Source organism: Raphanus sativus, chromosome 2 (assembly GCF_000801105.2).
Source record: "Raphanus sativus cultivar WK10039 chromosome 2, ASM80110v3, whole genome shotgun sequence".
NCBI classification, from domain to species: Eukaryota; Viridiplantae; Streptophyta; class Magnoliopsida; order Brassicales; family Brassicaceae; genus Raphanus; species Raphanus sativus.
In genome coordinates this window covers 19834138-19845809 of record NC_079512.1, presented here as the reverse complement: position 1 = coordinate 19845809, position 11672 = coordinate 19834138, and the positions used below count along the sequence as shown (strand labels likewise).

General features: G+C 34.6%; 1 protein-coding gene across 1 annotated transcript; it reads right to left on the bottom strand.

Annotated features, from left to right (window-relative positions):
• Window positions 1-258: 258 nt before the first annotated feature.
• Window positions 259-2735, bottom strand: LOC108832569 (L-ascorbate oxidase). Its single transcript, XM_057002518.1, has 4 exons — window positions 2398-2735; window positions 2158-2250; window positions 1680-2078; window positions 259-1397 (listed from the first exon to the last, which is right to left on the bottom strand). Exons 1-4 carry the CDS (start codon window positions 2653-2655, stop codon window positions 429-431), a joined length of 1719 nt encoding a protein of 572 aa, XP_056858498.1. The 5' UTR covers window positions 2656-2735; the 3' UTR covers window positions 259-428.
• Between the last annotated feature and the right edge of the window lie 8937 nt (window positions 2736-11672).

The following is an 11672-nucleotide window of genomic DNA, read 5'->3' as shown; positions in this document are numbered from 1 at the left end:
AAGATTCTAAAACATCATCTAACAAAAAAATGGAATGAGTATAATTTATGTGTAAGCTTTTGACAAGTTAAAAGCTAAAACTCATTAATGAAACAGCATATTGCTGTATTAATTATTACTTTTTTTTTGACAAATGTAAGATCCAACCAAATGATTTTTGTTTTTGGTGGAAGATCCAACCAAATTATTATAACTAATGTTTTAAGAGCTAGTACAAAAATGCTCTTTGATCAATTGAAGACAAAGAGAACACTGACAAGAGAATAAAACAGATAGTACTGAGGAAGCAGTTGATGAAGCCGCCTTAATCAAAACATTAGTATTTGGTTTTGTCACCAAAATAATTTAACAATCATAAGGGTATAACACACACACACACACACACATCAAAACACACACACACACATCAATTAGAACAACACCGGTTTTTAATGGCGTCCCCGGTTCATGAGCCATTTCCTGGTTAACCCACAACCGAGCACCTCATCGGGTATATCCATCTTCGCGATCCGGTCTACTCCCTCAGCGAAAACCACACCCATACCCATATGCAAATGCGGTTCAATATGACAATGAAAAAACCAAACCCCAGGATTATCCGTCACATATCTCAACGCCGTCCATCCAAACGGATACAACGCCACCGTATTCCGTAACGGCGGATTCTTCAAATTATACTTCTTCTCATCAACCCCGGGCCGGAACTTCCCGTCGCCGTAGCCCAAAACCCAAAAATCATGGCCGTGGAGATGCCACGGATGGATCTCGCTGATCTTACCTTTCAAAACGTTGGCGTTTTGGAGAATCACGTCCACCACGATCCCCATCGGGAACTTGTATATCCCGCTGCTCTTCACGGTGGTGGGATTCACCGGAGGTTTCGTGATGTCGTAGCTCTCCACGAGCCCCTTCGCCGGAGATTTTAGGTAGGACAGCGAGTTCAACCCGTATCTGATGGCTCCGATGTACGGCGTCGCCGTGACGGACAAGGAGACGTTGTTGATCGCCCACTTCGTGTGTCCGTCGATGAGGTTCTGCGTGTTGAGGAGGTAGAGCTGCTCGTCTGATTTCTTGGGCGGCGGAGGGTATCCTTTTGCGGCGAAGAACTTGTTGGAGAAGCTTATGCTCCGGTTGTAGTCGTCCCATCTTGGAGTCACGGGCGGTGGGAGAGTTGGGCGTGAGGACTCGGGAGCGTCGACGTAGCTTAAGACGGTGAGGGCTTGGGTAGTGTTGGGTTTCCGGCCGCGTACGCCGACGGAGATGAAGTGTTTCTTGGTTGGGAATGAGTGTGTTCGGAGGAGAACGGAGTAGGTTTCTCCGGAGTAGATGTCGATGTCGTCGACGGTGAACGGCTTGACGTAGTTGCCGTCGGCTTCAACGACCTCCAGCTTGTGTCCCTGCGCGGGGGTTGAATAACCACCACACGTGTGAACATTAGAAAGAACATGTGTTTTTTATAAATAAAATATACTTATTTTTGACCAAAATAAAAATATATGTATATACTTATTTTTGACCAAAATAAAAAAATATTCTTATTTATTTCAAAACAAATTCCATTGATCCTTTTATTCTGTAAACAATATTATTTTAAAGAAAAAAGGGGATAAAAACAAAACTAAAGTTAGATTTGTCTGAAATATTATCTCGAAATATTATCTAGATTGGAATACACTTACTTCAACGCCCAAGTTGAGTGAAGCAAGAGCGGTGGTGCTAGCGATACGAAGACGGTAAACTTTATTAGGCTTTACCCTTAGAGTTTCAGGTGCGCATTGATCATTTTTTCTAAACGTGCACTGCCTCTTCCCTTCGTTGCTTAAATAAGCCGCTTGTGAACAATTAAACTGTCCTCTCCCATTGATCAACAGACTCTGAGGCTCGCCTATCCAACGCATTGGACTCGAAGAAAGAGCCAGTTCTTGAGAGTGAGTGCTTTGGTGCCACCAATCACTTAGCAACAGATTAAACTCTCCATCATAACGTAATTTCTCTTTAGGCGATCTCACTATCATCATCCCGTATAGTCCCGCTGATCTCTGCATCCCGTAGTGGCCGTGGTAGAAATGTGTTCCCGGCTGCACCATTCATCACCCAACAACGCCCAACACATTATTTACTCTTGAAAGTTAGTATTAGAATGAAGAGAAATGTTACCTTATCAACAGTGAAATTGTAAGTGAAAGTCTCGCCAGGATTAATGGGACATTGTGTCACACCAGCTGCTCCATCTGCCCATGGAGTCCCTCTCTATTCCATAATCACAACTTTTTTTTAATCAGTTCCATTCTTGTCAATTTAATCATACAAACTAGTCCTGGAGTCAAGTTTCTTGTCACAATATTGCATATTTTTATTTGTACATGAGGGGAAAGAAAAGTAGAGTAATTAAACTACCTGACGTATGCCGTGCCAATGGATGACAACACCTTCGGTGGAGAGTTTATTGGTGAGGTGAATGATGACAATGTCTCCGGCGACAGCATCAATCGTTGGCCCCGGGAACTGGCCGTTGATGGCCATAACTATGCCTTCTTTACAATCTGGCCACCAGAACTTATACTCGACCTCCCACTCTAATTCTACAACTCTGGCGGAGGCCGAGTGAACCGCCACCAGAACCACCGTTACTAGCCACCACACAATTACCGACATGGATTCCTTTTGGCTTGTGTGGCTTGTATATTATGAATTATAAAATAGATTGTTAGGTCTATGAAAGAGGTTTCGAAGCTGTACACATATTTATAGAAAGGGTAAGGCTTTATTTCAAAATTTGATCGGAAAATTACAAAATATTTCTTTAATTTTGTTTTGTTATTTGTAAGCATTTTGTATTTTATGTGGATGACGTTTAAAAATTTATAACTTTACAGACGAAAAAGAGAAGACGACAACGTCAATGGGACCATTGTATATTGGCAGTATGGCATGGAAGACACTGGAGTGATGCTATTGGTTTCATCATTTTCACATTAGTTCAGATACTTGTTGTCATATCAAAAAGACCTAAAGGATTGTCCAAATCATTTACGTATATTGGTAATGTGGCTTTAAATCATGCACAAAAGAAATGTAATCCTTAATTGTAGTCTACACTCTCTATATGTGAATATTTGTTAATCAAATTAACTCAAGCTAGTATTGGCTATCAAATTGATTCCGTACAGGCGCGAATGCAAAACTCTTTTTCAATGGATGCACGAATAGTAGAACATGTGTACACTTACACATCTTTTTTTTTCTTTTTTTTTTTTGTAAATTTTGTGTAAACTTTTGTGTCATATTTATACAGTGGCGAAGCTAGCAAGGGGAGAGTTGGTGCACTGTGCACATGCACCATATTTTTAAAAAATAATATATTTCTTAACAAATTTAAATATTTACCTAATATTTACATATTATGATGTGTAAGTGTACTTACATCTTTTGCATTCCAAGGAAAAGATTATACAGCCGAAGATACAGTGAGGAAGGCCGTCGAAGACATGAAAGAATGGATGGAGAGAAAAGAGGAAGAAAAGATGGAGGTCAAAAAACCCACAAGCACCAGACCAAGGCTCAAATGGAAGCCCCCACCATAAGGATTGATAAAATGCAATACTGATGGTGCTTGGCATAAGGATCATCAATATCAGGGTATTGGTTGGGTGAGCAGAGATCATACAGGTCGCTTGCTGTGGGCAGGAGCTAAGCGGTTACAGGGTGTGGGATCTCCATTAGAAACCGAAGCACTGGCGCTAAGGTGGGCAGTACAAACGATGGCTCGTTTTGGATATAAACATGTCTTGTTTGAAACAGATTCTTTGGTCCTAGCCAAGATGATAACAGGCAAGGAGGAGACATGGCCGAAACTGAAGCCACTCATTCAGGAGATCTCCCACATTCTCTCGACGAACCGTAGCTACAAGGTTGAGTACTCTATTCGTGATAGTAACAAATCGGCAGATAGGATAGCGAAGGAAGCTCTTTCTTTTATGAACTATGTTTCCAAGTTGTATTCTATTGTGCCACAGTGGTTAAAAGTTGTAATAGAGGCTGATATGCCTTCTTTAGGATCAAACATTGATGTAGATCCTAATTCTTATAGTTAATAAAAATAGTTGTTGAGCCAAAAAAAAAAATGTACTCGCTAGCTTCGCCACTGTATATACATATGACACAAAAGTTACTTTATTCTGAACCAAACGCAAGAGTCAAGTGTCTTCCCACTGAGAAAAATTGCATGCAGTCGGGGTCAGTGCAAAAGCAAAATAGTAATTCACATCATTTGTTATGATCTAAAGTTATTTTTTTATTCCCTTTATATAGTTCTTTATTATAATATTAGTCAAATCTTTTTAAATACCTAAAAAAGAATTTATGCTCAAAATAGTATACAAATAATAAAGTGACTAAAATGTATTTTATTTAAAAGCAAAAAGAATAATAAGAATAATAGACCTTTATCGAATGATATATTTAATATATATATAAATATTTTAAAAATTATTATTTTAAAATTTTACCGTTTTGAACATATTTTCAGTTTTACCATAAATCCTAAATTTTAGATCCGAAACTCTAATTCACCTTAATTAACCTTAGAAATATAAAAATCTATGTGTGTGTATTTTTGTTTTTAATGAAATCTTTTTTGATCATTCTGCTATTTGAAAACTATTTTATGATAAAAATAATTTAAAGGGTATTGTAAGATATTTCTCTATTATATATTGTGAAGTTTTCATATGCATGTCCCACGTTTTAATTTTTCGGTTTGCCTCCAGAAGTAATTGAACTATTAATCACGCAATACTGACCTAATGCTTACAATTCATTGGCACCCAAAAATTTCAAATATAACTCCCGAGTAGACCAATTATTGGAGATATTGTGCACGTTTTTCATTTAGATATATAAGCCACATACTCTTCAAGTTGTTACAAACAGCAACCCCAAAATTAGGTTGTGTTTCTTCTACTACAAATGATTTTTTATTTTACAATCGTAGTCAGCATTGCAACTCTTGAATGTCGTGTGGTACAAAATGTTGTTTACAATGTATACATCTCAATTTATTTCTAGTAACAATCGCAGCTCAGTTCATTTCTCAAGTAACAAATTTTTTTTTTTGTATGAATGTTAAATTTATTCATCAAAAAGCCTTTTTACAACAAATATAACCTGATTACAAAATAAATAAGACTACTCAAATGAAAAACAGAAAACCTTTCAATGAACTAAAACTTCAAGAAACCACCAACTACAACCTTCCAATCCCCCTCAAATTAACCATGTGAAACAAGTCAATTTGGAAATGCTATAAAATTCTCCTCATTAAAACCCACATTAGAGAAAAACCCAAATGGGACAAAATTCTAATGGAAAAAAAGAGTAAGAACTTTATAGCTAGGGGATGAAATTTTTAAAACCAATCCTGCAGCAATCAAGATCTCCTCCACTCTAAACGACTTACTAAAACTTCCTCCATCAACACAGAAACAAAATTATACTCTTGTTTCAAACCAGTACTGGAGAGCACCCTCCAGCCTACGCCCTTTGTTCTTTCTCATCAGACTCAATCTGTTCCTAACCCCTTTCTCAACCAATTTCATCAATACAGTAATAGGTAATAGCTTCTTCCCATGCCTTACCTTATTCCTCTCCCTCCATATTGCATACAACGCCGCTTGAAAAGAGTATCTGACACAGAACATACTCAACTTGCTAATGGAATTACCTGATATCAGAGCCACTATATAATCCCAGCTGCACGAATAGTTACTACGCAAGATACCCAGAGTAAGATGACTCCAAAGCTGAGTAGAATAGGAGCATTCAAAGAAAAGATGACTTCTTGACTCTGTAGCCGCTTGACACAAAACACAGGTAGTATCAATACCCTGACTCCATTTAGCTACTCTCTCCATGGTGGATAATCTATCCAACATTGCTAACCAAGTTATAAAAGCAAATTTAGGAGTAGCCTTTGAGAACCAAACACCTCTAGTCCATGAACATTCATCATAGGTTTCTCTCAGCATCAGCCAAGTTTCTTTTGAAGAGAAAGAATTTTTAAACCCCGACTTACACTTCCAGAGAATAGAGTCCACTCCATTACTAGTCATCTTTCTTCTAATGATATCCAACTCGGCTTCAATATCATTCAAGACTTCTGCTCTATGGTTTCTTCTCTCCTTGTACACATTACTACTTCTTCAATGGTAGCATCTTTCTTTATACCCATAGCTATGATGCCTCTTTCTCCTAGCTTTTCAATAAGAACACCTTTAACTGACCAATTATCAAACCAGAAAGAAATGTTGCAACCATTTCCCACATCCATCCTACAGAGAGTTCTTGCTACATCACGCAATCTTAACAGCTTTTTCCACATCCAAGAACCTGTTTGAGTAGTATTTTTTACCTCCCAGAAACACTTTTTCTTCAACAGATAAAACTTTATCCAAGCTCCCCACAACGAATCACCTGAAAGCATCCTCCAAATAAGTTTAAGCCCATAAACCATATTTACTTCCTTCAACCTTCTAATCCCTAGCCCTCCCTTACACAATGGCTTACTTAATTCTTTCCAAGCTACCTTTGCACCCGTAAACTTTAACATAGGACCAGACCAAAGAAAAGAAACACACAAATGCTCCACTTCCTCCATACACTTTCCTGGAAGTAACAATTTTTTTACATCCTACTTGTTTCATGTTTGTTATTTGTAGACATATAATTCTTAGATAATCAATATGCATCAATAGCCTACAAAGAGATACCAAAATCCAATCCGAATTTGTATCTCAACTAATTACAGTTACAAATAATTATGTTGATGAACATGAATACTACGACCCTACGAAAAGTAGTATACTACAAGCCTAAACACACATTTTTCATTTTTATCGATCTCGCATGTGACTAATAAAGGATTGTATTTTGCAGTTTATATTATGTCCACAAACTAGTACATGGTAGATAATGAATCGTAGTCAAATGGAAATGAATGGTTATCATTTATTTATCAAATATAAACCAAACTTACACCAAAAAAATATAAACCAAACATTACTTCTGAAATCGAACTAAATATGAAGTGATAATAACGCATCAAAATCCATACTTTTTGATTCATATGACAGACCTTAACACAAAGTTGTTAACGCAGAACTTGCTACCGGTACCGGTGTTACTTCTCAGTACCAAAGTTGTCTTAATTCCCTTTATATTTTGTCTTAAAATATAAAAATGGTGTAAATTTTCGTATATGCTGTTGCACGTTTTAAATTTTGTTCGTTGGTTGGTTTGCCTCAAAAGCAACGCGTTGCAGATGATGCAGGTGGAAATCACAGGGATTCAGCTACCAGATCACTCCAAAGGAGAGGACTTATATCACTGGCGTAAGTCAGATGGAACTTTTGGTACTCGATTCTCCTCTAAAGTGACTTGGAATTACTTACGTATCTCATCTCAACTGTGTTCTGGCACAAAGTGGTTTTGGTTCAAGGAACGAATGCCAAGGAACGCCTTCGTGACTTGTCTAGCATTGCTAAGGTTGCTAACAAAGGACAGATTACGTCGTTGGGGGTTGAACGTCCCTGATGTATGTGTGCTCTGCTTGAATAGTCTGGAAACACACCATTACCTCTTCTTTGAGCGTGAATACTCCTCCACTATCTGGCTCTCTTTAATGTAAATAATCAACATTAAAATTTCAGAAAATGATAATCTTAACATTTGACCAAAAAAATACTGGAAATATCTCCTTATAACTTTAGCACCCACAAATTCAAACATTGCTCGTGAGCAGACCAAATTATTGGAATTTGGAGATATTGAACATAACTTTTTGAAAATGAACACGACCCTACGAAAAGAAAAGGCAGAACACAACACATGATTCATATATATTTTTGTATACTTATTTTTCTTTTTCTTTTTTGAAAGTTTTGATCTCACATGTGACTTAAAAGGCTGTAATTTTATAAAAAAAATTATTAAATGTCTTCAAACTAGTGTAGGATAGAAGATAGATGAATCGTAGTCAAATAAAAATGAGTGGTTAAAATATAGGGAAAATTACCAAAACGGAACAAAAATTCAGCGTGGTTGTCCCTATGGTATAAAACCATCATTTAGTTGTCCTTTTAGATTTAATTTATTTCATAATCCCAAAACCAAACATACTTGTGTAAATGAACCGAATATGAAGTGATAATAACACACCTAAATCCATACATTTTTGCTTTATATGAAACCATAAACAAGTGTTAATGCATAACTTGTTAGTTGCTATACCAATACCAATGTTACTTCTCAGTGCCATACAAACGAAAGACGCATGAACATGTATTACATAGACCGTCCCGTTTCTTTGAGCCGTCAGTCTCAGTTTTACTGATTCTGACTTTTTACGTGTTCTTTGTTTCCAACTACTGACTTATATACTTATTACATAATAGAAGTGATAATTGATAAAAAGTGGTGAAGTGTTCTTCCAAGATCCACACCCCCCCCCCTGTGTCTCAGTTGCAGTTGGTGTTGTAGCTTGCAAGACCGAGTAACTCCGGTCCCTCCCTCCAATCGCGAGTTGTACTCTCAAAGCTGCGCAATTGTTTATGATGCAACACATTCTCATATGCAACTTTATTAGAATGAAAATGGATTTACTCTATAGATAGAGTAATCTAATTATTTATTTTGTTTATCATTCTATTATAAAGTTATTTTATTTTAAATGTAAAAATAGAGTAAACGATGATCTTATAGATTCAAACTAAGTTAAGTAACATAAATTACATTAAGATTTTACACTTGAAGCCTTTGAATTTGATGAATAGAGTTTGCAATGGTAAATCTTATTATTCTAGAGATTTCTTTCTATCAAATTTCTTATTAGTTTTTTATCTTTTATCGTTCTTATTATTTTTTACCATCTATTGTTTTAACCTCATTTTCAAATAGTATATCTTTGAATTTTAATATTTTGTTTTTAAAAAATTGATAGAATATATCAGATCCAAAGTTAAGGCATAGGTTTGTTAATTACTGATCCCGGATCCAGTATGTTTATTTATGAAACCTATATTTGATTCAAGCTTATTGTTTTAAAGCTTACAAAATCATAGCTTTCATGGTGTTAATTTAGCTTATAACTAAAACAATTATAATATATGATATATTTGGTTTCCAGATCTTGTGATTGATTTGAATATTTGATCAAAGCTATACTTTTTTAGATTAAAACAATTAAAAATATGATATACTAGATGATAATCCGCGCCATGCGCGGGTGAGTTTTTAAAATATGTTGTATTGAAATATTACAATTAGAATGCATCTTGTTATCAATATTTTTTTTACATTTGATTTGGGGTGGACATTCGGATACCATTTGGTTCAGTTTGGTTTGGTTCGGTTCAGTTATGTTTCGATGTTTTGTGAGTTCAATCTGGTTCGGATCTGCGGGTTCGGTTTGGGTTTGGACTCAGATAACTCATTTTATTTTAAAAAATAAAATGAGTATATACTTTAAATTTCTCAAAATATAAAAAAAAATTATTTATAACATATAAATGTGTATAATGCAAGCTAAAATACTTAAACTTAACATAAAATTTGGTTAGCTTCAATATTCGGATAAGAAATCAATAGATATTTGACGTATTGGTATTTTGAATATCATTTAACTATTTTAATCATGTATTTTTAACTATTTGTAAATATTTTCAAGTATTTTGGACAACTTAATAACATTTTATATATTTGTATATTTTTTTAGATATTAAATTCTAAAAATTATTAATATATTTAAGTATATAAATCTGGTTTCGATATATTCGATATCCAAAATATTTCGTTTCGGATCAGGTTCCGTTCTAAAAAATATCATCTTAATAACATCTTACAATTTTTGGTAATTTATAGACGTTTTAAAAAAATTCAAAATATAACATATATGAAAATCTATTTTTTTAAATATGTTTAAGTGATTTTTTTTGATAATATTAATTAAAACAAAATGTAGAGGATACATATTTTTTATCAAATATTTTTGATTTGTAATCATTAATTATCATATATACGTTAATCAGATTAGGTAATTTCGTAACTTTTGTTTAAGGAAATAAACTTACGTAGCTTTTATTTAAGGAAAGAATTTAAGACGACTAATTAATATGATAATTAGTTTAATAAAAAGTATAATATATATTTATATGGACCAACATATATTTCTAAGGATTTCTGAGAATCATCCTAGTGATGACACGTGGCTACAAAACATGTTGTAATGTTCCACGATTAATATATAGGGGATTTGATTTCTGGATGATTGGTTGAATAAATGATTAAAGCTATACTTGTTTTAAGATTAATACAATTAAAATATATGATATATTCGCTTTCTGAATCTCGTGATTGGTTTGAATATTTGATTAAAGTTATAGTTGTTAAAATAATTAAAAGATATGATAAATTTGGTTTCCGGATCTTGTGATTGGTTTGAATATTTGATTAAAGCTATACTTGTGCGTTTTTTGTGCACATATTAGAGTTATATTAGTTAAGAGAAATAAGAGCTAAAGTGTGTATATTTTTAGAATCTGTTTCCGGATATTTAGAGTGTTCCCGCAGGAGAAAGTGCAATCGCGATCTTCTTCATCTTAATTCTCTATATAAAGAAGAATGGAGAAAAATGAATTTACATCACATTGAAAATCACAACATACTGAAAGATGAAAGGATTCAAAAACATGTGCAGATACACCAAATCTGGATTCAGCAAATCCTTTTCATCTATTCAAATCGGTACGCTAGAAGGAGTTTTATCGGCCACACTTAAATCAGAAAACCAACAACCTTCACCAGCTGCTGAAGACATAGTTGATGGCAATTTGGTTTCTCCCTTCAGTGAGACTAATGATAAAATTTCAAGAGAACAAGTTTTGTCATCTGAGGTTTATTTATTAGATTATCCTTAATCGGAACCATCAGCTTTTAGTTCTAGAGAGGGAAAATGTTCTTATTTTCTATATAACCACTCTGAGAACTGAGGAGTGAGATGAAAACTGTTACACCATATAAGTGGCAGAGCCACCTTGTTATGAGGAGGGTCAATTGAGATTTGACAAATTTTGTGTTTATACTTATACAATTTGCATTTGATAGACGGTTTAATATTATGTACATAAGATTGACCCTCAAGATCTGAGTCTAAACATTTTATTTGCACCTGTTCAATAATTTTTTTCGTTTTGATCATTTGATTATATGAGTATTGACCGTTGTGAAACCCAATTCTACCTCGCCACTGGCCTTATACCCCCATATTCTTTATCCCATGATTGGAAATATGAACATGGACACGACCCTACGAAAAAAAAAAGCAGAACACAACAAGTATACAAACACATGATTCATTTTTTATTCTTCTTTTTCTTTTTCTTTTTTTTTTTGAAGTTTTGATCCCACATGTGACTTAAAGAATTGAACTTTTGTAATTTTGTCTAAAATGTCCACAAACTAATACAAGCGTAGATGATGAATCGTAGCTAAATGGAGATAAATGGTAGAATTATAAACCTAACATTTCTTGTGGAATCGAACTGAATATGAAGTGATAATAACAGGCACCTAAATCCATACTTTTTTTGCTTTAACGACAGACCATAAACAAGTGTTAA